Below are 23,899 nucleotides of genomic sequence, written 5' to 3' on the forward strand. Positions count from 1 at the left end.
ATTAGAGGAAATATTTAGGTATGAGAGGAAATTTAAATTTGCAAGCTGTGTGGGAATTTCACCATCAAGGATTGTGGAATATTCACACATAAATTGTTTTTTCCAAGAGACACGAAAGTTGTGTAAGACAGAAAATTACCAATATCTGATGGAATAAGAAGTTATTGCTTGAATAGTCCAAATAAATGGCATGCATCGAAAATATTTGAAGCTTCCCTTGGAGGTGATTATCATGAAGGTCAAGGACCTTCAAATTGGAGCTAGAGTTTTGCACAAGTCCTTCTAAATTGCTAAGTAAATTGTGAGAAAGATTTAATTGAACAACAGAGTTAAGTTTCCAAATCGATGTTGGTATAGATCCTTCAATATTGTTGCTTGAGAGGTCTAAAGTTGTTATTTTCGATTGGTTTCTCAAGAAAGTAGGGAACTCTATCAGATTGCAGGACACCAACTCTACATTTGTCATATTGGGGATGGAAGATATTAGGCCAACATCTGCAAAAATTTTGTCTATTGACAAATGGTTGTGTGAAAGTCCTAGTGTAGTTGGATTTACAAGTCTATCAATGACATCTAGCTTCAATTTCCTATTTAACTTGTTTGAAGATAGTTCAAGGACACTAAGTGATCTGAGTTGAAAAATATCTGTAGGAATGGAGCCATTTAAATCATTTCCACTTAAATGAAGGATCTCTAACTTGGAGGAAGAGATATTTGAAAATTTATTCAATTGATCTTGGAAATTGTTGTTGGAAAGTCGAATACTTCGTAGCAGTGGGACATAAAAAATATAGGAAGGAAGGCTTCCATCTAGCAAGTTGTCCTGCAAATCAATTTGGAGCAGATTTCTTAGACCATCAAAATGATATCATGTGATTGAACCTGTCCAAATATTGCATGAGAAGTCTTAATGCGTAAGATTGTTGGACATATTCAGGGATGGAATTGGACCAGTGAAGTCATTCGATGACAAATCCAGATAAGTGAGTTCCTTGAGTCTTGACAGTGATGGCAAATAGAAATATCTAACATGGATAACTACCCAAGATTATTTATAGAAGGTGGTATTGCTCCCGAGAAATTTGTGCCACTCACAATCAATGTCTGAAGAGGACTATTCAGTAGGAATTGAGGCAAAGATCCATACAGATGATAATTGAATGATAAGTCTACAACAGACAATGTTGCTACCCAAAAGATTTGCTCTGCAAATGTTCCAGTCAATCCACAAGAACTAAGGTGAAAGGTGGTCAAATTTGGAAAATTAGCAAAGATTTCTGGCACTAGAGATGACAAATTGTTCTGATCAAGACGAATGATTGATAGATTCTAAAGTCTTGTCAAGGAAGGATCAAGGGGCCCAGAGAGATTGCAGTTTGACATGGTCAGCTCCTGCAGGCTAACAAGTTGAAACAAAGCATTGCTCCATGTATTTCCCTGAGTTGTTACAATTACACCATCCATATACAATTGTCTAAGCATGGTGAGGTTTCGGACAAGCATTTGTAGATCTATGTTTTCAAGTTTTAGCGGTTGCCCATATAAATAGGAAAGACAAGACATATCAAGAGTAACCAACCTTGTCAGGGAAGAAATCTCTGTTGGAATCTGCCCCACAAAGCCAGCATGAGACAAATTCAGATATGTTAAGTTCTTCAACTTGTTGAGACCGGATGGTATCTCATAACTGAAGTTGTTAGCAGACAAATTCAGTATCTGCAGATTTTGCAAACTGAAAAGAGTGCTTGAATTGTCAAATCCACCATACATAGATTCTCCACTCAAGTCAAGGCCAGTAACTTGCCCCTCCTCGTCACAGGCAACACCCCTCCACTCACAGAAATCTATGCTTTGATTCCAAGATAGAACTTTTTTAGACTTATTAGTCTTGAATTTGAGGCTATTCTTCAGTTTAAGCAATGATTGTTGTTGATCCTCAACAATTTGGGCTGAAACCCCAGTGTAGTAAACATTGTGGTGTATCAAGAAGAAGTAGCAGAATATGAAGGAAAGGAAGGGAACATGGGGAATTCTCATTAAGTTCTACTGAGAGAGACACATAATGATTTATTCCAAAGCCATCAACGTGGTCCATATCCTTCATTGGTTCCTTTAACACTAATTGAATCGGCTTCTCAAAACCAGAGTTCCCTCCCCTAGAAGCCAAATTTTGACAGTCGCTCCAAGTCTTAGAGGAAACAGACTCAGGGACAGACTGAATAAAATCAGTGATTCCTATAGGGGATTCACTACTACAGCGCCTATGTCCTTTATGAGGAGGAAGAGAATGGCCAAGCTGAAGAGCATGGCTACAATTCGGCAAGGGGGCATGAGAGGTAGCCAAGCTTTCCTCAGCATACACATCAGTTGAAATTCAGTTAGAAAAGGAAGGTTCTTTATAAGGGGAATGACTCAATGGAGGCAAGGAATCCAGAGAAAAAAAAAGGGCTGAGACAAAGACCTGGAATGGGAAGAAGCAGCACTCAAATTAGGAGAACTCAAACGCTGGGAAACCGAATTGGATTGGGATTGGGAGGCAAAAACCTGAGGATAAGGTCATGAAGGTGAAATATTGGTATTAGGGTGTGAGAGTGGTATTCCATAGGGTTTCTGGTTCTCAATAACACCCATTTGATCAATAAGCATAACATTACTATTCAATCGATTTGGGGGTCTAAGAGCACCCCCTGATGATGAAGATGAACCAAATTCACAACTATTTTGATTCATATTACTCTGATCAACACCTTCCATTGACTCAATAATAATCACTAACCTTTCTAGTTTCTACACACAACTATTCAATCAATATAAAAGAGAATCAAACTTCAAAATCCTGACACATAGTTCACCTACAAGGCTACTCTACTGAATAAAGTTGATAATAATTGATGAAAGTTTTTTTTTTGAACTAACACAGTACTTTTTGTAGCTGGTCTTGGCTAGTTCTGATTAAAAAGTGCAAACCCTATGTTGAAAGAACCAGCACAAGGACAAGGACAAGCGTGAATTTTAATAGAAGCAGAGTGTGTGTTTTGTGCAACAAGAGCAGGAAAATTCCACGGTGGTGCGGAAGAGGTTTCTAGAGGAACAACATGAGGAAAAGACAAAATGGTTGTTATATATAAGTTGGAAGCAAGTCCTAGTTATTATCATCTAATGCTAACAGAAAAAATAACTAATGTTGCAGACAATTATGACATGATATCATATGTTGCTAAGTTAGTCATGTAAAAATACTTGCTTACTATGACGTGAAAGATTAAAAAAGGTCAAGTAGTTTAGTAAAAAGAATTCAATGGATCATACGTTTTGATCCTATATGTCACAAAGGGTCATTTTAGAGGACCACCTAATTAACATGTTATGCAACCCCTTAAAATCGCATGTCAGCTATTTCCATTAGTAATTGGATGATATTGCGACAAAAGGACATAATAAAGATGATAGTAGAGGGCTCAAAAGAACAATTACACGCCATGAATAAAAAGGAAAAACGCATACATGTTTTCTGGCATCATACATGTTTGTCCTTTGTGGAATTTGAAAAACATTTTTAAAACTATTATAATAAATATCAATTACTAGAAAAAATAAACAAACCTGCAAATAATTAAAGGAGTTCTTCCCAATGTGATTCTTTGGTGCCTGATTCAGCCAGAAAAATAATAAAACTTTAGTCAATCAACCACATCTACGACAATAATTTGCCTAATATGTACAAAATAATTAGTGCCAATCAACTTCATATTGTAAAAACATAAATTGCAAGGCATTTACTAAAGAAAGCAGTGAAGACAGAGTTCCAAGACTATTCAACCCCAGCTTAGATAATCTGTCGTTCACTACCCTAGTATGAATAGTTTTTTCCTAGCATTTTGGTTCCCAAATATCTCCAATTTCCACTTTTAATATATTCCTTCGTAAAATATTCAGCAACTGCTCCAAAATAGCATGGGACTAGTGGCTTTGGAAATGGAAATAGTGACTCCAAATATTCTATTTTTGAAAAATCAGAAAGACCAAATAAAGAGAAAAAGGTTGTGGAAGAATGCAACTGACGAGTATGATTAAAGGAAGATTATCAAATATCCTGTAGCTTGGAAAGAGAAGCAAAAGAGAGATTCAAAGAAGCTACAGAATATGACATAACTGTTCAATAACCTCTACAAAATCAAGAGTCCACTAAAAGAAACTGACAACAGCAACAATCAAACCCCCCATTTTATCCCCACCCATAACAAAAAAAAAACTCCACCCAAGTAAATTGAAATAAGCTCATAACTGAGAAATGCAAACATAAGCAAGAGGAAAATCATGAAAAATCCATCATATACAGTCCACTTTCTTGCTTTATTTATTTTGACAGAAAGAAAATATTCATTTTTATAAAAGCAAAAGGCAGTTCTTCCAACAAAACCTGTGGATCCTCAATGGCAATAACACTTGGTTGTCCTATGTTTAAAAACCCAAGAAATGACAATGGGAAAAGTTTAATAACCTATAGGGGATAAATTATACAACATAACTGGAAATAACATCATTTCACAAATATATCCAATTCTTAATTACCCTTTACTACTCTTCACAAAAAGGTGCTTGTCCCATTACAAGACATGCCAACATATGAGGTGTTCAATTTGCTTCCATACAAATCAAAACAATGAACCTAATACCCAAAAAAGGAAATAAAAACGAACACAATCAGAATGGTGATTAGATATATTTCTTACTTTACATACCAGAGATGAATCATTTATCCAAACAAAGGGAAGCAGAATACAATTATTGCACATGTTTCTGTTTTTTACAATATTATAAATTACACAAATAACTTGCCAATCATGGAAGAGAGCCTATATAATAACAGCCTGGAACCAATAGAAACAGATGCAAAACTGTATTTCAGATTCATAAGATACGCACCTTTTTGTACTTAGTTTCTATGAGTGACCTATTTATTTTATATTTATAGTTTAAACTAAGGAAAACTATTGTTATTTATAAAGAAAAATAACTATTTTAATTTTGAAATTATAAGAAAATCAAATGGCCAAGTGCCTCAGAAAATTTATGGTCATATTACAAATTTCCCAATCAATCAAAATTCATAAAATTTAACATGTTTGAACATGCACTGGTATATTGACATACATTAAATTTTAACGCAAAACCACCTTACCTACAGCGAGAGAAGCCTCTATTTGCAGACAACCAGAAGGACGTGCAACAATCAGAACGTCATGTTTTGGTGCATCAATTAACCTGTGTATATGACACTCGAACAAGTTCATCAACAAGTTTCACTGAATTTATCTTTCAAGCAATGAAATAAAAGAATCCAATTTAGTTTTTACAAAACAATTTCCAAATAGCAGCCTGCAGTTGATAGATGTATACTATAGTAACTTGTTTCACACAATTTATTTTTTTCAAAGGATGGTTATAACAATACATTTTTCCTGAGCAGAGTTTCCCCACGATAAGTGTGAACAATAAAACTAGTACAGTAACATGAACAATGAGTGGAAAGGGATTGGAGCATGTTCGGAAATCACTTTCTCAATATCAGCGTCTTAGAGCATGTTTGGAAATCAAATGGGATACCAATTGGGAAAGAGGGTTTTTAGTTTATGTAATATTTAAAGGTACAACCACAAAAAATTCAAATACTAACAATCAAACACAAAAGGGCACGATTTTCACTTATTTTGCTTCAAATCCTTTTTGCATATTGAACGATGACATTGTTAGGGCAACTGAACAAGTCAATAATCACATATTCAAGCATTACCAAAGAACAACTCAAAAACCCTTAATACTATAACATATTGCAGCATTACCAAAACAGAACTCAAAAACTTCGACATCCTTACCTTCAGGAACACTCGAAAGGTGGCATCACCACTCAAAAGGGCACGACTTCGGCTATGTGGCGGTGGTGGGAGCAGCAGGTCCACTTCGGCTTCAAGTACTTTGGGGAAACACAATGTCAGGGTGGTAGCGGGACGAAGTTCACGGCGGGATGAAGTAGTTCAGGCAATAGCGGGCGCACTAGGGTTTTGGAGGGTACGAGAGGGTGTTTACCGCGAGAGTATATAAACTACAAAATTCACGATGGTGTTTAATGACACCGACTTTGTATCTGACTATTTCTACGACGGTGTACCTACAAGCACCGTCTTTGATGACTTCCACCAAAACTACAACGACGGGGTTATAGAGAAATGTCATTGTACAAGAAGCACGCCACATAAAAAACTTATATAATTACGTAAATGCCATCATGTTGACAACTACGACGGATTCTTTAACACCGACGTAGAATGTGCGTCGTCAAATCATATTTTTCTAGTAGTGTGGTTATTTATCTTGCTATCATTTTGCTTATTTTTAACTTTGTTCTTATATATAATAAATAAATATAAACAATTTTTTTTCTTAAATAGAAACATATGCTCACTTTCAAACACATTAATTATTAGTTTCTTTTTATACCTTATTTATTGTAAATTCATAAATGAGATAAGTTATATTCATAGGTAGAAAAAGATGTCCCTTGAAAAAATGAATAGTGCCATTAAATTTAATTACCGCTTAAATCATTTAATTTTACGGGTATTTGTTTCTTATATATAGGAATGGACGTAATATTATTTAATTTCATAATTTATTTACTTCTTAATTTGTATTTTTTAAAACTTTGTTTCCATTTCTCCTTTTAAATATATGCAATTTAATTTTCAAATTCCTTAAGTTTCTAATTACTATTCTTTCAAAATTTAAGTTCCTTGCACATTTTAAGTTTCAAGTCTATTTACATTTCAAGCATTTTCATAATTTTAAGTCTATATCATTCCTGATCTTTTAATTTCCAATTTTCTTGAATTTCTTTCCATTTTACATGCTTTTCTTTTTAAATAATTTTCAACTTAAATGCTGCTTTTTAATTTTTGCATTCAGATTCGTTAATGTTATATTGTTGATAGATATTATATTGTTGACTGTTACAGTTTCGATAACATCAATTCAACAAATAAGAATTTAAATTAAGGACTTCATGTTTTTATAACCATAAATAATTTTATTAAATGGAACTAAAATTCCCCTATTATTGATAAATAAGATAAGAACTCGTCCAAGCTAAGGCAGGAGATTGGAATAAGGAATGAATCTCATCCACATGTATATATGTTGATCAACAAGGCCCAAAGAATCCAAGAATGGCATGACACGTCCCCTTGAAAACGCATGTGAAGGAGGAAAATGTGAACCGTGCGCCATTTGTGTAGCAAAACATGAGAAGAAACACGTGTTGAATGTTGCAATGCATTGAGAAACTACACAAGTTACAACAGAGAATGAGAAAAGATGCAGTAGAAAAACTACAAAAAAAAACACTTAAATTTTCACAAACAGTTTAATACAAGAATCAAGATGGACTCCCAAAATATGAGCTACAATGCTGGACAAGCCAAGGGCCAAACTCAGGTCTGTCTTTAACTTCCTCTCTTTGTGTCACATAAAAATTACTCAAAATTATAAATTTTTTATGATTTGAAATCATCTAATAATTTTTCTTATGTAAGAAAAATTATTGGATGGTTTTAAATTATTAATGTCTCAATCAATCTTCACAAGACATATAGTTAAATATTATTATTTTTTTCTTATAAATTAAAATTTTTAACCGTGTGATATAAATTAGTGAGGATCATGATTACTTAGTCTAAGACTATTCAATCATTTGCACTACATATGTGCTCAATTTTGATAACTCTTAAACAAGGTTTTTTGTGCTATTGCAGGAAAAGGCTAACACCATGATGGACAAGGCTAGCAATGCTGCTCAATCTGCTGAAGAATCCTTGCAAGAGGTTCTTATATATTTTATTTGTCAACCTTTATCCTAATCAAAGAAATTACATTCTTTTATCTCATTATAATTATAGTGTAAGTAAAAAAATATTCCAAAATAATTATTATTTTATAACTTTTTGATATAACATTAATTATATTATTTTTACTTATAAAGTAACAATGAACTACAAAATTTAAAAATAAATTAATAATGATATAATGTTAATTTTGTAAAATTACTTTCTTTTATTTATTTATTACTTCTTCAGTGTTTTTTAATATGTATAAAACAATTACAATTAGTCAAGAAGATCACACTCAATTAATTGAATAAAGATACCTGAGTTGTTGTTCCAATCATCGTTGTATTATTTTTGCTTTCTACGATGTCTGATTTTACAACGATTCAAAATCATCATAAAATGTATGATTCAACCGACTTAAAATGTCATTATTCCAGTAGGGAAAGGGAGTGATAAAGATATGATAACGTGAATGTTCAATCCATATGTACATTCGATATTAAACTGAAACCCCTAAAAGTAAGTCTATTTTGTTGTTGTTAGGTTGGACAGCAAATGCAGGCTAAAGCACAAGGAGCTGCTGATGCTGTAAAGAATGCAACAGGATGAACAAATGAAGCTAAATGGATCGTTATGCATGCTGGACTTGGTTTCCCTTGAAATATACCCTATATTTTGCTGATTTATTGATGTATTTTGCAGAAACATTATTCCATTTTTTTTCAAATGTAATCACTTTCTAAGTTCGGATAAACCAGTTTCATTAATGATGAAAGTTTCAAATTTCAATTATGGTTGTAATATTACAGAAACAAGCTAACTAACACCAAAAAAGTCACTAAAACAATAGCCATCCAAATCTTGTTATAGTGATGGTGGAATAAAGATCAAGTTACCCAATATATTTGTGGGACGTTAACTTAATAAAAGTTGGATTTTGGCTTAATTTTAAATTTTATTATATTGGTATACTCAAGTTGTGATGGATCAGATTGAGAAAAAAATTGAAAGATTAAAAATAATTAAGATTATAATCTATCAACTAAATGTATATGATTTCGATAATATAATTACCTGTGACTGGTTTTAAACATTTAGCGATATTATTTTTTTATACTATTTAAAGATATTATTTAAATATTAATTATGTTTTTATGTGTTTAATTGTCTTTTATGAAATTAAAATATTTTTCTCCTTTATTAATAATATTTCTTAAATTTTCTTTCACGACTTTTATATTCTCATTTGTTACTAAACCAGATAAATTAGAGAATTTATCTATAAAACCTTTTTTAAGAAATTATCTGCAAGAAACATTAGGTTTTTTTTTACATAAAATTTTTTTTGGTGAGAATATGCAGAAAAAATAATTTTTTTCTAAAATTTAAGAAAATAATAATCATATTTTTATCAAAAGCATATGCAAAATAAAAATAAAAAACTGTAAAATATGTTCACAAAAAAATCACAAAATTTGTCGAAAAAGTCTACATAAAAAATGCAAGATAAGGAGGAGAGAAAAACTCTGCAAATTCAAATAATACATATAAGCTTTCCTATACAAAAGAAAGATATAAAAATCATAAAAAAAATGAGAATGGAGAATGAAAAAAATTAAAATATAAAGAGGTAATTAATTAATAAAATGATTTATCTATGAAAAATATTATTGATGCTTAAAATCAATCATGAGGGCTGATGTTATCAAAAATAAAAACTTAAAATGAAATATTAATTAACATTAAATTAACTATGATAATAATATGAATGACTAAATATTAACTTCATTGAATTAAAGTATTGCTCCATTTTTTTCATTGGCTTAAAATTATTATATAATTATATATTAAAAAAATTGTTCTAATTGAGGAGTAAATAGATTTAAAGAATATTAAAAAAAACAAATTAAATAACCTTATAGAGAACTAATCGAGTTAAATTTTATTAATTTGATTGAGTTTGATCAAGTAAGCTCAACTCAACCTTTTTTTTTATATAGAGAGAAAAAGTCTATCAAATGAGGACTCTTATTATTATTATAATTTAATAAAATTTGTAAATATAAATTATTAAATCATATTTAGAAAGGTCAAAATTAAAAGAAAAATGCATACGCCTTTTTTAAATGATTATGTAATACTAGCTTTTAATTTTGATCATCTACGTAAAATTATATGACCCAGATTTATAATTTTGATTTCATTATGAAGATTGAAGATTATTGTTGTCTTTGAATTTAGAATATATTTTTTTTAGTCCCTAAAATTTTAACTTTTTTTCCTTAATTTTGACAAATTGTTATTTTTGGCATCAGACATAATAAATGGAGGCTTTGTGATAATTTTTTATTTTTAGTAGCTTGAATTTGCACTTAAACTGTCACAAAGTGCTAAAAAAAAAATCACCATAAAGCATCAATTTATTATGTGAGAGACTAAAAAAACAATTTGTCAAAATTTAAGAACTAAAAAAAGCATTTTTAAATTACAGGGATGAAAAAAAACACACCACCAAAGTCGAGAACTAAAATAGTAATTAAGCATAATAACAATAACCACAATTTATAAAGACAACTTCATCTTTATAAAACACTGAATTTTGACAAGAGTGAGCAACTAATACAACTGTACATAGTATGCAACATATGGTCTCAACATAGAATTTGAGGGTATGGTTTTCACAATGGATTAGTTCCCAGCAGGAAAGATAGACCTTCACTGGGAGGTCCTCCGCTCAGCTTTACCAATAGTTTTACATGTCCAGCAAATGTTGTCTTGCATATGTCCTGCTTCAATTGCCCTGGACACTAGGAAGTATTGGTTTTTCAGAAAGTTCTCCAGATCGTCTTATCTTTCCATTCTTCTTCTCATACTCTTGTTTCAATTCTTCTAAACGCTTGGATATCTGATGAGAACCATAATGCAGATGTAAAATTATGTCAGACTTGAATAAATATTATATAGTCTAGTAACATCCTGGCCATGCATATTGCAGTGCCAATTATGTAATATGAAGTGTGTAACCAATTAGTTTTTTTTTATTGGTGCAGAAGAAACAGAATTATAAAGGGATGTGGAAAAAAACCTGAAACAACTTATAAATATTCAATTCATATATGGTAAAGAATTAATTAAGCAATAGTGTAATACTTTTCTCAATAGATGTCATACCAATATCTCCCCAAATGCAATCACTTTGCATCTTGTCCTTTCTTGGGTAGCCACACATCCATCTCACCATTCTCATTTTTGTTACTCCCACATTTTTTTTCTTCCTGTCCCTTATAGTCCAACATTTACTATCATAGATAGACCATAGCAGTACGATAAAACTTCTTTTTGAGCTTTATATACACCCTTTTTCTAAGATTTGATTCCACTTTAAACTCCTTTTGTAGAGGAGCTTAAAATGGAGCCAAATCTTATAATAAAAGTTTATGTAAAGCAATCTACTGCCAACAAGATTCTTTGCTTTCAGGGTTAAACCATCCCGTTGATTCACCAAAAACTACTTTTGTTACCCTCTAAACCCCTTTATCCTACTAGCAATCTCTTCTTACACTCGATTTTCAATCCCCGGTCTCCTCAGAAGGGATTCTGATAAATTTCTCAAAAACCACAATAGTCATCCTTCATCAATCCTAGATTTTGAAGTTAGTTTCATTTATACGTTCGTACTCATGCCATGCACATAAAGAACTAAAACCCCATCCTAGGTAATTCAGATCTCTATTGTACGTGTTTGCCATCCTTGCAAACCCTTTTGTCCCTATTCCTCACTAGTGTTTCTGTCATTGAAAAGGCTAACATCCAATTTTTTTACCATCAATTTATGAAAAATGCAAGAAAGCTGAAAAAATATGCATCATGGTGTTAGCCAAGAAGCAGAATTTCTCAATATACAACTACAACTATCTTGGCATGGAAACTGCCAAATTAAAATGGTATTTAAACCGTGTTCTATATTTGAGCTGCATGTTCAAGATAATAAATGTTTAATCCCAAGTCCAACTATTTGACAAAGGTAAAAGAGCAGGGACACTGGTCAAGATAAAAACAATGTTTGGCTCAGTAATACCTTTTTTGCTCAGACTCTGCAAGAAAAACTATATGGAGAAAACATCTTCTACACACAGATTTAATGTAGTTTGATATCTTGGAACAAAACCAACTTTTAGAGAATGCATCAGTAATACAATTATCATCACTTGATCAGCCCACATCAATAAATACAAGATTTAAAAGTAACAGATTATGTAACATTCATTTTTAAAACTAACTGAGTTTGACAAATAAAATGTATGTGGAAGTTATGAAGTGAAGGAAAACATGCATCCTGCTCCAATTCATATCATTCATAGTCCATAACACAGTTTTTTAAGTGAAAAAATTAAAATCCAGAGAAAGGAAGAGAACCTTGATAGAATAAGCCAGTGGTAACAATGTATCCGGATTCATTGCACCCTCGGGAAAGTTTTTCAAGGCATGTATGAGTTTTTCGAAAGGTAGTTTAATCTGATAAACAAACAAAACAGAAACAGTGAGCAGAAATTTGCTTTGGTTTATAACAGACACAGGTCACAAGGTCACATGATACTAACCAAGTCATCATGGCAGTACTTTAATAGGGCCAAGCCAACTTTAAAGACAATTTTAACACCCTGGAATGATAAGAAAGTCATCATTATAGATCCATATCTCTAACCAATAAATGGTTCTTCAGAGGGAAAGCACAACTAACCTCGTAGAGGAAGACATCCCAAATTCGAAGAGCCAAATGAAATGGAAAGGAATATGAAAATACAGTTATGAACCACTGGCTAGCATACATGCTAGGATTTATCATTTCATAGGAAAAATGTTCTCCCAACTTTGGTAGATGCTCCCTCACCGAGCATTCAAATTGAAAGAGGTATTGCTGTACCAGAGGCAATCCTGCCTGCAGTCAAATACAGTTATTTTGCTAAGAGAGTTATTATCATCAAAGAGTATATAATATTAACAAGAAACATGCAATTTAATGATATCCAGTTCATTCCTCATAGAATATGTTTATGTATCTAATATAAGGCAGGGATAATACATTGACACCATCAATAATCAAAACAAATAAATTAGTGAAACAAAATAGTTACCAGATACAAGCCCTCCATTGGAGCATGAACGGCTCCTTTTAGCAATGCCACCAACAACCAAAATGCATCCTCCTCACTCATATAAAGAAGCAAAAGCCCCGCTAAAAATCCCATGCCCTGGAGTTTTAAAATGGTCAATATTATGAAATACTTTGTAACAAGCACAGCAAGGTGATGGGGTCCTGAGTAAAACCTGAACATAGCCTACATCTCTGTCAAAGACAGAGTAAGCTTTTAGAACATTGTAGAGGGACCGCTGCCCAGGTCCATGTCTCTGTTGAAAGAATACATGTGAAGGGAAGGTTCGAGAAATATCTCGAATTATATCCAGTTCAGAGGCAGATGTCTCATATATGACTAGTTGCTGCAATAGGTATAATGTCTAGTCAATGCAAACTCCAAAACATGGAACAGTAGGGTAGTAAACCTCAAGATAATTTCAAAAAGTAAAGGAGGAAACCTCATTATGAAAACTGGTTAATTCAAACTATCAATTCTACATAGATTCTTTTAGGAAGACAACTCCTAACTAGGAGAATTTCATTGGAGCAGTCAAATAAAATTTGATCAAATAATGTACACATCCATATTCAAGATAGTCTTTAAGCTATTTAATACCATGAAAAATATTGTTCAACTTAAAACACCCAGCATATCCACCATGATGATGAGACTGACAGCAAAAACAAATAGAGTAATAAAAAAAATAAAAAGCAAAAGATATGCAAATAAAAAGGGTGAATATTCTTTAATTAGTATTTATTGGTGAACTATAACAAACAACAGACAAGCACTGATCATAGCTTAAAAAATATTCTACAAAATATATCACAATTTTTCAACAGTATAAATTAAGTTAATTACCTCATAAACTCCAGGGTTCATCAGCAATAGGTCTCGACTTCCAGATATCAATTGCCAAACAAGGCCCCTTAAACAATCGGGAATTCCTTTCCTTATACGCCTTTTCACAACATGAGGTTTTCTCCTTAGATAATGCTTCCAGTCACTGCCACCAACCCCAATCATCTTCCTCCATTTTCTAACCCTTCTCTCCTCCCTATATCTAATGAGAGGTAAATGGAAATACAGGTAAAACCAATGGCCACATTTTTTATACTCACTCATGCTTAAAACACAGAAAAACACAAATCAATAGGTGTAAAACAAAAATACCTCTCATACTCGTAGGCTGATCTATTCTTGACTAAGCCTTCAGAAGTATTAACATCCTGTTTTACAAACCCAAATCTATCTAATGCTCTTGGTGAAGGAACAGGACCAGGTTCATAGTCATCCAATCTTTTCTTTTCCATTTAAAAATCACAAATTAGGTTTCTCAAAGCAAAAGACAAATGACATAGCTGGCTTCCCTAAACATCGCAATGAGGAAAACCTGAAAAATAGAAATGCAAAAAAAAAAAATTGTCATTATGATTATCATTTTAAATCATTGAAAAAATAAATAAATAAGTTTTCCATACACAAAGAATCAAAGACCAAATTGAAGGAGAAATATAAGCTGTTACCAGAGCAATCTGAGAATGCACGTAGCATGATTAGGATTTGTCGCAAATGAGGCCATGGGAAGGAGGATTAGGTTTCACTGCTTAGTCGATTAGGGTTCATTGCGAATGAGATTGCACTCTGGATATTAGGGTTTTTTGTAGAAGCAAAGAATTTGACTTTGATGTTTTGATGATGCCATATGATCGTGATGATTTGATGCCTTATGAAAGACAAAAATTCAAGAATACAAGATACAACATCAGGAAGATCTCTAGTGTTCTAGGAAGGGAATCCCAAATTGAAACTGCAAAAGGTTTGGCCAAGAAATTTAAGTAAAAATGTCTTTTTCAAGAGATTTACTCTCTGGTAATCGATTACCAGAGGATGTAATCGATTACCAATGGCCAAAATGACTTATAACAGCTATTAGAAATTTGAATTCAAACTTTACACTGTGTAATCGATTACACATGGATGGTAATCGATTACCAGCAGTTACTGAACGTTTTGATTCAAATTTTAAAGCCTGTAATCGATTACAGAAGTCTTGTAATCGATTACCAGAGGAGATTTTCAGAAAATTATTTCCAAGGGTCACAACTTTTCAAATGGTTTTTACATGGTCATCAAAGGTCTATTTATATGTGACTTGGAACACGATTTTGCAGAGAGTTTTTCAGAACAAAAAATCTTATCCTCTCAAAAAGCAAAATCATTTTATCCTCTTAAGAATTCCTTGGCCAATATACTTGCAATTCAATAAGGAATTAATTGTGTGCTCAATTGTACAATCTATCTCTTTCAAGAGAGATTTTTTCTTCTCTTCTTTCTATTTCTCAACAGGGATTAAGAGACCGAGGGTCTCTTGTTGTAAAGAAATCTGAACACAAAGAAAGGGTTGTCCTTGTGTGGTTCAGAACTTGTAAAGGGATTTTGCAAGATAGTGGAACTCTCAAGCGGGTTTGCTTGGGGACTGGACGTAGGCACAAGGGTGTGACCGAACCAGTATAAATCTGAGTTAGCATTTTCTCTTCCCTTAAACTCCTTTATTGTTTATTGCTTGTTATTTCTATTTAGTAAGATTAATTTGCATTATTATCTAGGAGTTCTTGTTTAAAAGGAATCTAGGGTTGTTGGGTTAAATTAAAAATAGAATTTTTAATTAGGGAATAGTCTGTGATATCTTAATTCAACCCCCCCCCCCCTTCTTAAGATATCTGAGGCTACTTGTCCAACATTTTTCGTTCACTTTAGATACGCAGCCACGGGCTAATCATGACTTGTGAAGGACCGAAAGGGGTGTGTGGTTTACTGCCTAGTTAGTTGATCTATACTTTAGAAAATCAGACATAAAACAAAAACATTTGAAAAATAAATGGGTCAGTCTAAATATCCCATTTTGAAAAAATGAACAGCCTTATCTCAACAATAAGACAATGTTATCATATTGTGAGCCTTTAACCTATGTTTATAAGAGGAAGGATAAAAGGAAAGGAGATGAGCTGGGAACAAATGGGCTAAACATGGAATTACAAGGGCTGGAGCTGTGATGCATAACATAATGTCCATTGGAGAGGAATATTCTGGCATGATGGGAAAGATAGTGGAGGACATGTTGTCGGACAGAGGTGTAGGGAAAGTATGGGGGAAAAGGAAATTTTGGTGAGGAATTGGAAAGGCATCCTAGGTGATATTTTCTTCTTTTTTTTCTGCATTGCTATTCCTGTTGTCCTTTGGTTTTCTTTTCTACGCTGAGTTATACTGATCAGTTGAATGGGAATTTTTCTCCTGGAATTTTACCTATTTCCTCTAATATACTACCAGTTTCTATCAGAGAATAAAAAAAAGAATAAAAAAGTTCTCTCTAACATCAAGAAGCCAAAAAGTCACTTAAGAACAAAATAAAACAATAAATAATTATTAAATCATACATGAAAGTGTGAGCTACAGACAAATATCAAGTGCACTGCAGGTTGGATGATTAATGAGCATTAAATGGCCAAGGATTGAAGAACAAAGGAATGTGATATATGTTGTGGTGATGTTGTGCCATGTGTCAAGCATATGTGCATTTTGATATGTGTCTATAAGTTAGGTGTCAATGCATCGTCCCTTTGATTGATTTGAGCTTAATGAACTATAGAACCCTAAAACATAGCTAGTCTAAAACTGATGCAGGTACTAGATGCCATAGACTGATGCACGGGGGGAGTCCTCTTCCAACGGTAATACTTTTAAAGATTGCCAGAATAGATTCTAAACATCTAAGCCCTTTATTCCCTAATTAAGCATTCAGTGTTGTCAGCTAACACAGAATACATTGAACTACAAAATTCATTCTCAAAAGTTCTCCAAAAGCAAAAATCAAAATCCAGTAACATAAAATTTGTGGCATCACGTACAATACTTAATAGCATGTTCTGCAGCCATGTAAGTTACTGTGTTTTATCAAATTTTTCAAGGTCTACTTAACAAATGGACAAAATAAAAATCATAGAATAACTACTTACCAATCCTAATAACCAGAAATAATTATGAGATGGTTAGGTGGTTTACACCTTATTATAGGCAAAAAACCATGATAGAAGAGAGGATGGTAAAGCTTATCTCATTGCTAAACACGGCAAAATTAGTACACCGGTAAAAATTGCAACCATGAAGGCTAGAAACTCAGCACTGGCCTAAAAAAACAGAATTGAATGTATCTAGAGTAGCAAAAAACACAAACAGACCTGTTAATTTCAATCCTATTATGAACTAAAGTACTAACCTTAAGGTTCCATTCTAAAAATCCATGCCCCTCCAAATATGATTGGTACAAATAAAAATAAAAAATAAAAAACTTTTGCCCTCTTTCATATTCTTCAGTTTCAGAAAGTAACAAAATTTAGGTCAAGTTAGAAGGAAAATTTGACGATTACACCAATTATGTAAAAGAAAAGTACTTGGTTTCAACAAACACACAGAAAAATACCTTTTGAGCTTTCTCATCTACTCCAAAAAAAAAAAAGGAATATGGTACCAATATTCATAAACTACAGTGATCCGTTAATTTACACAGTTTACATTGATTCTCCCTTTCTTATTTTTCTTTCACAAATTGCTCAAACAAAAAACACACCAACGCACGCTCATATATTCCCACCCAAGCACCAGGGGAGCAGGGAGCACTCACATTCATTTTGTCTTATTCAATCTCATAATCTGGTATCACACAAATGATCTAAAATGAAACAAATTCCACATCATTAACCAAAATATTCACTTCAAATATCAAATGAATTAAAACTTAGTCCACAACCGACAAATATCAGATGACTAAGAAATCAAAAACAAAATCAAAGTCAAAAGACACATTTTCTCTAAATTTCAATTTTTTTTTCAAATCAACATTAAGCACAAAACCCAATAGAGGGAGAACAGTAACTGTGCTAACAAAACAATAATACCCAACTAAAAAGCTTGAATTTTTCATTAACCGTACGTACCATAATTCCGTTGGAACCCAACTCCCGTTGCTTTTGTCAATTGAAGAAATTGCAGATTATCCAATCCAATGGTGAGGAGAAGAAACAGAAGGAGCACCCAAATTGTGAATGAATGTTGCGAGCAAAGAAGAAAAGAGTGAAAAGATCAATGATGAAGGGTTTTGAATTGGTGAAATATTGGGAATTTGAGAAATGAAGGGAGGAGGATTGTGAGGATTGTAATTGTGAATTTTGAGGAAACACACAAACACAAGAAAGAAAGAAAAAAGATAATGATGTGAATTGGGTTTGGGTGGCCGGCAACAACCTCGGAAATGGGAAACGAAGGGGATGGGGGCGTTTTTAACAAGAAACGAACCAAAATACTAAAATTGAATGTTCATTTTTCTTCTATAAATTATTCATTTTCCAATATTTCCTGTCATGTTCCGTACAATCTTATCGGATCATAATTTACCAACAACAATAAAAATTAACTGAATTAATTGATTTGTAATAAATTTTAATTTTATTCTAACACTATGATGCTTATTTTTTTAAAGGATAATTTTTCAACCAACAAATATACCCCTTTTATAAGAAAATGAGTCTAATCATTAAAGATAAAAACAAAATTTAGTGATAAGGTAATCCTATATTTCTTATAATTAAGATCAAGAAAATATTATTTTTTTTCTTATATAAGACTATTAGTAGTAATATTCTTTGCTTTGTTCAATCTTATACTCCATCGTCTTAAAATAATAATCGTCTTTTATTTACACAGACAAAAAAAAAAAAATAATAAAGTAATATTTTTATAAAATTAACCTTATATCATCATTAATTCATTTATAAATTTTATTATAAAATAGCATCATGAAACAACTTCAAGAATGGCAAGATGGAACACACAAATTCTCAATCACTATATGTAGGAGCTACGTGGACATTTTTTTTTTTTATCTCACAGCTCAAGCTCTTCAAATGTCCTTTGATGCTTTCATGTAGCCTCCAACATTAAGTAAAATTTCATCTAGTTTCCACATATAAGCAAATAAAGCCTTTATATTCAATGTTTTCATGCGCAACACATTCCTTGAATGTGGCCAACCTAGAAGGGGGAGATCTTACCTATTTCCCAATAGCACGGATTTTACAATCAAATTAATAATATGTGCACAACAATGCATGTGTGGATAATATCCATTTAAAACCAGACAGTTCCAAGACATTATCCCCTTCTACAGATATTCGATTGTTTTATCATTTGATAACGCCTTATCAATTGTCAATGTAAGAACACGAGTGAGCCCCCAACTACTGAAGCAATGTTCAACCGTCTTAGCCAAATTCTTCCATGTGTGACTTGAGACTTGACAAAAATTTATCACCTTCTTTTGCAACTTCCAATCATTGTCAATGAAATATGTTGTCAAACTCATATAATCCAGATTTTGTGATGAAGTCCATGTGTCCATAGTGAAGCAAATCCTATGGTTGTGTCGGGAAAAAAAGTTCTTCAACTTTACTTTTTCACTACTCCATAGTTTATGAACATCACGTGCCAAGATAGTGCGTGAGATGACAACAAGAAAGAGAGCTATAATGCTCAAAAATTTCTGAAAGGCTTCATGCTCAACCATTCGAAAGGAGAGCCCCATTGCCGCAAACATTTTAATCAGCGCATTTCGACATGCCTCTTGATCAATTTTGGGCAAGGAAGGAGAAGAAATTACCTTTGTGGATGAATCTGATTTTTGCTTCTTGCTCACTTTGTGTTGTGTTGCTATTGCACTCGATAAATAAGTATGCATATAACTATAAAAATTATGAAATTCAAAATTAATGAAATGAAAGAAAAGTGTTAGTCAGTATGCAAAATAGTCATATTAAACAAGACAAAACGAACCCTAATAATCAAACATCAGGTACCTATATCCCCAAATACTTTTTTGGCAACAAAATTTGCCCCCTAAAATTATGGAAGAAAAATGCCAAGTTGAAGACAATAAAGAAAGCAATTTCATAACCATCAAAGGAAGATGCAGGGTACATATTTTGTACCTCATATTTGATATTAGATTGGATAATTTGGATTGATTGACAAAAATCAAAGAAAGGAAGATGTAGGGTTCCTTCTTTGCTAGCTAGAGAAACCCCAACATAACGTGATTTGGGATTTAGGGTTTGCTTCATTTGTTCTCTCACTTAACTCTACCTTTGCACACAGGAAGGAAGGAACGACTGGTGAAGTGACGCACTGACACAAAGAAAATTACGTAAAAAGAAAAGGTTCTATAAGTGAACCAAACCTTTCTGTAGAGGCAGGTTGGTTCAAACTGGATATGTTTTTACAATAGTTCAATTCATTTTTTTAGAATCAGTTCTCTTGCACACCCCTACAGTTGGCAAGTCATTGATTCAATCAATGTGTTCACCACAACCAGCCTTGTTCTTGCACCAAATCACAAGTAAACTAAAAAATCCAAGGAAAGAGTAAATATTATGATTAACATTATAAAAGTGTATAGAAGTTACGTGCTAATACATACATGGAATTTGGCTTAATATCAATTCTTATTTCTAACTTGGAATCCTCAACAAACACAATTAGCCTTTCCTCCATACCTTGCACTTTGTTCACTTTCATTTCCTTTCTATTTTTTATTGCATAGCTAAAATATGAGAATGCTTACTATAAAATATATATTACTAACTTCGAAGATCATAGTTGGCAAAATTAGAGTGAAAAAATGGAAAGAATAAAATTAGAGTGGCGAAAATGAAGAACAAACCTATGCACGCCAAAGGGAAGGCACTGTCAGAGCTTCGATATGTGATGGAGAATAGATTTAGAAGAATAAATTTGGGATTATGCTAAGCACTTCTCCCATTTATACTTTTACACCCCCTTCCACTTCTTTTTTCCAAGTATATCCTTTCCTTTTCTTTTTAGGAAAATTACTACACCCCCTTCTCGTCTACAATAGAAGACAAAACTTAAACCTTCATCTCTAATGTCTAGGGTGAATCACCCTCACAAGTGGAAAAGCTGCCACGAGCCACCGAAGGTGATTTCCAACAATGATGTCTCTCTCTCTCTAAAAATCAACTAGGGATTTAGCCAAATCATTATAATGATGAACAATCCCCATATTCTCAACCCTCTAACCCCATCCCAATATTTTCCAGTCCAACATTGGTCTCCCCAAATTCACACCACAAAATAATCCAATGAGAAACCAGGTGTGTTTTTTTATACTAATTATTTCCAACAAACAAACAAATAAAAAAAATTCTCAAAATAATTGTGGATTTCAGAGTAAACAAGTGAAGAACAGAACCCTAGCTAAACATAGATGAAAAAGTGAGAGAACTTCAAGTGTGGAATCCCTCAAAATAATCTTAGATTTGTCATTGTCGTTGTGTCCACTTGCAAGGAAGTTCCTTTTCAATGACAAGCACATCTGATGAAGAGGGCGAAGTTAGAGATAGATGGGGTTCATCCTTTACTTCTTCCTCTCTCTCCTCCGCTACAACGATGACCCTGACCTTAAGGGTTAAGCTTTTTGACACTAGTTAAACTCTCTGACGTGGCATTGCTAGAGATGTTAATCTCCATTGCCATCACTGGCACGTCTTGCTTTTCCAATCATCGATTCTCCTTTCAACGTCAAAACTCATGATCCTTGAAAACCCCTCTCCATGTGATGGCTTTTGTGATTTGCTTTCTAAGATTTTTGCTCCTGGGAAGTTGAATAGATCTGCAAGTTTTTATTTTTGCTTGAACAAGAATTGGGTTTTAATTTTCAAAGACAAATTTCGCCGCTGGGAATCATCGTCAATGATGGCATATGGTGGTCCAAAGGGGTTGATGGAAAAGGAGAAAATAACAAAACACCATCTTGGACAATGATTTTGGAAGCCTCACGACATTGATATGATGCAAACATAGAAACAAGTAGAATGAGATATGGATTGAAAAAGAGAGTAATAGGGAGTGAAGGGACATGTAAAAGGGGTGAACTAACTTCTAGAAAAAGAAAAGGAAAGGATGTAATTGGAAAAATAATAAGACATAGGAGGTGTATAAGTAAAGATGGGGATACTTAGCAAAAGCCTAAATTCAGGATGAATTAATAAATGTGTGGGTTAAGGCTTTTTATTGCAAGGAAGAAAAAGATCTGCAAAATGCACTAAGGGAATTGCCATTAGCTCTACCCACGTGGATGTCTTTTAGTTGTATTCCAAAATTACCCCTTGGACGAAAATACAATGGAATCATGTTTTCGTTGCCTATATGGGACAAAAAAATGAAATAACATCAAAAATACAATTTTGTTGCACAAATGTACAATGGAATTGTGCTTGCGTTGTTATTTAGGGGGTGGAAAGAAAAAAAACAACAAAAATATGATTTTTTTGTATATTATACAACAACAAAATCATATTTTTGTTGTTGGTTGAGCACCAATACAGATTCACCCCATCCCAATCTTGTTGGATCACCATCCTAAACACAAACACATATTCAACAACAACTATATTCAAAATCCCAACCCCACATTCGAAAATCCCCAAAATGATACCTTAACACAGATTACACCCTTGCCCAGATTTTTTCTGTTTGCGAGAAATAACGAGTGAGGGAATAAGGTGCATAAGACATGACTGCTTGAGGAAATAGGGAGGCACGAAGGACATTGCCCAGATCTGCATGGAGGATGTTTGCCCATATATGTTTGAAGATCGATGGTGGGGTGAGTTGCATGAAGGAATAATGAGGAAGAAGGTAGGAGCAACGTATAGAAGAAGAAGGAGGAGACAATGACAGGGCTTGGGTTTGAGGAGGGAGAGGTGCGAGGAAGAAGAAGGAAGATGATGGCAATGCAAGGATTCTGGATCTAGGCTGGGTTGGGGGAGACAATTTTGGATTTGAGAAGGGAATGAGGTGTAGGGATTTGGTGAATGGGTAAAAGAGGGGTCATAGAGGTTGGTAGTGTCAATAGCAAATCTGGTAGTGGGAATAGTTGTTCTCATGCACTAACTGGGTTACGTCATTTGTTTTCAACCAAAGCATTGTATAGTGGCCCACAAGGTATAGTGTTAGTTTAATTTTGTTTTTTTTTTAAGATTTATATAAAATACAGTAGTAAAATAATAATAAAAAAGAATTAAAAGTTGTTTTAGTTGGTCATAAAATTAGTGTATTGCTTCAAACTATTGTTGATGACATTGTTCAAGAACAAGACAACAATGAGGTTCTTCCTCAAATACCTATAAAAACCTCAACAAGTGCCATTAAGGAGATCTGATAGAGAGAGGAGAAGTGCAATCCCTGATGATTATATTATCTTTCTCCAAGAACATGAGGATGGCATTGGCTTAACAGAGGATGATCTGATTAACTTCTGTCAAGTCATGCATAGTTCTAACTCTCAAAACTGCATCAATGCCATGAAGGATAAGATGAAATCTATGCAAGACAATGACATTTGGGATCTCGTCGAATTGCCTAAAAGTGTGAAACCTATTGGTTGCAAATAGATATTTAAAACCAAAAGGGATTCAAAGGGCAATGTCGAGAGATATAAGGCCCGTCTAGTCGCTAAAGGATTTACCCAAAAGGAAGGCATTGACTATAAAGAAACTTTTTTTCCAGTATCTTCAAAGGATTTTTTTAGAACAATAATGACACTGGTAGCTCATTATGATTTAGAGCTACATCAGATGGATGTTAAGACTGCGTTTCTAAATGGTGACATTGAAGAAACAATTTACATGATACAACCAGAAAACTTTGTATTAGGTAACTCAAAGTCTATGGTTTTCAAACTAAATAAATCCATCTATGGTTTGAAACAAGCTTCCCGTCAATGGTATTACAAGTTCCATCAAGTCA

At 33.2% G+C, this 23,899-nt stretch overlaps 2 protein-coding genes and 1 pseudogene across 3 annotated transcripts; 1 reads left to right on the plus strand and 2 right to left on the minus strand.

Moving 5' to 3' along the window:
- Positions 1–32: 32 nt before the first annotated feature.
- LOC114398518 lies at positions 33–6,234 on the minus strand (annotated as a pseudogene).
- Positions 6,235–7,385: 1,151 nt separating this feature from the next.
- Positions 7,386–8,502, plus strand: LOC114399156 (stress-induced protein KIN2-like). The gene is made up of 3 exons (XM_028361281.1): positions 7,386–7,491; positions 7,809–7,877; positions 8,427–8,502. Exons 1-3 carry the CDS (start codon positions 7,438–7,440, stop codon positions 8,490–8,492), a joined length of 189 nt encoding a protein of 62 aa, XP_028217082.1. The 5' UTR covers positions 7,386–7,437; the 3' UTR covers positions 8,493–8,502.
- Positions 8,503–10,398: 1,896 nt separating this feature from the next.
- Positions 10,399–18,383, minus strand: LOC114400706 (ecotropic viral integration site 5 protein homolog). Of its 2 annotated transcripts, none has more exons than XM_028363300.1 (9): positions 18,016–18,383; positions 14,195–14,414; positions 13,883–14,084; positions 13,212–13,382; positions 13,019–13,135; positions 12,625–12,822; positions 12,485–12,544; positions 12,300–12,398; positions 10,399–10,788 (listed from the first exon to the last, which is right to left on the minus strand). In XM_028363300.1, the coding sequence occupies exons 2-9, from the start codon at positions 14,332–14,334 to the stop codon at positions 10,675–10,677; spliced, it is 1,101 nt and encodes a 366-aa protein (XP_028219101.1). In that variant the 5' UTR covers positions 14,335–14,414; positions 18,016–18,383; the 3' UTR covers positions 10,399–10,674. The 2 variants fall into 2 exon arrangements, with proteins under 2 accessions (XP_028219101.1, XP_028219102.1); XM_028363301.1 differs by lacking the exon at positions 18,016–18,383 and adding an exon at positions 14,548–14,714.
- Between the last annotated feature and the right edge of the window lie 5,516 nt (positions 18,384–23,899).

This window comes from Glycine soja, chromosome 19 (genome assembly GCF_004193775.1).
Source record: "Glycine soja cultivar W05 chromosome 19, ASM419377v2, whole genome shotgun sequence".
Taxonomy (NCBI): domain Eukaryota; kingdom Viridiplantae; phylum Streptophyta; class Magnoliopsida; order Fabales; family Fabaceae; genus Glycine; species Glycine soja.

Excerpts from the sequence above, each read along its gene's own strand:
- LOC114399156 (XM_028361281.1), top strand. The coding sequence starts at position 7,438 with ATGGACTCCCAAAATATGAGCTACAATGCTGGACAAGCCAAGGGCCAA. Across the intron at positions 7,492-7,808 it reads AAGCCAAGGGCCAAACTCAG|GAAAAGGCTAACACCATGAT; the intron begins GTCTGTCTTTAA and ends GTGCTATTGCAG. Across the intron at positions 7,878-8,426 it reads CTGAAGAATCCTTGCAAGAG|GTTGGACAGCAAATGCAGGC; the intron begins GTTCTTATATAT and ends TGTTGTTGTTAG.
- LOC114400706 (XM_028363300.1), bottom strand. The coding sequence starts at position 14,334 with ATGGAAAAGAAAAGATTGGATGACTATGAACCTGGTCCTGTTCCTTCA. Across the intron at positions 14,085-14,194 it reads TCAGCCTACGAGTATGAGAG|ATATAGGGAGGAGAGAAGGG; the intron begins GTATTTTTGTTT and ends ACCTCTCATTAG. Across the intron at positions 13,383-13,882 it reads TGAACCCTGGAGTTTATGAG|CAACTAGTCATATATGAGAC; the intron begins GTAATTAACTTA and ends TACCTATTGCAG.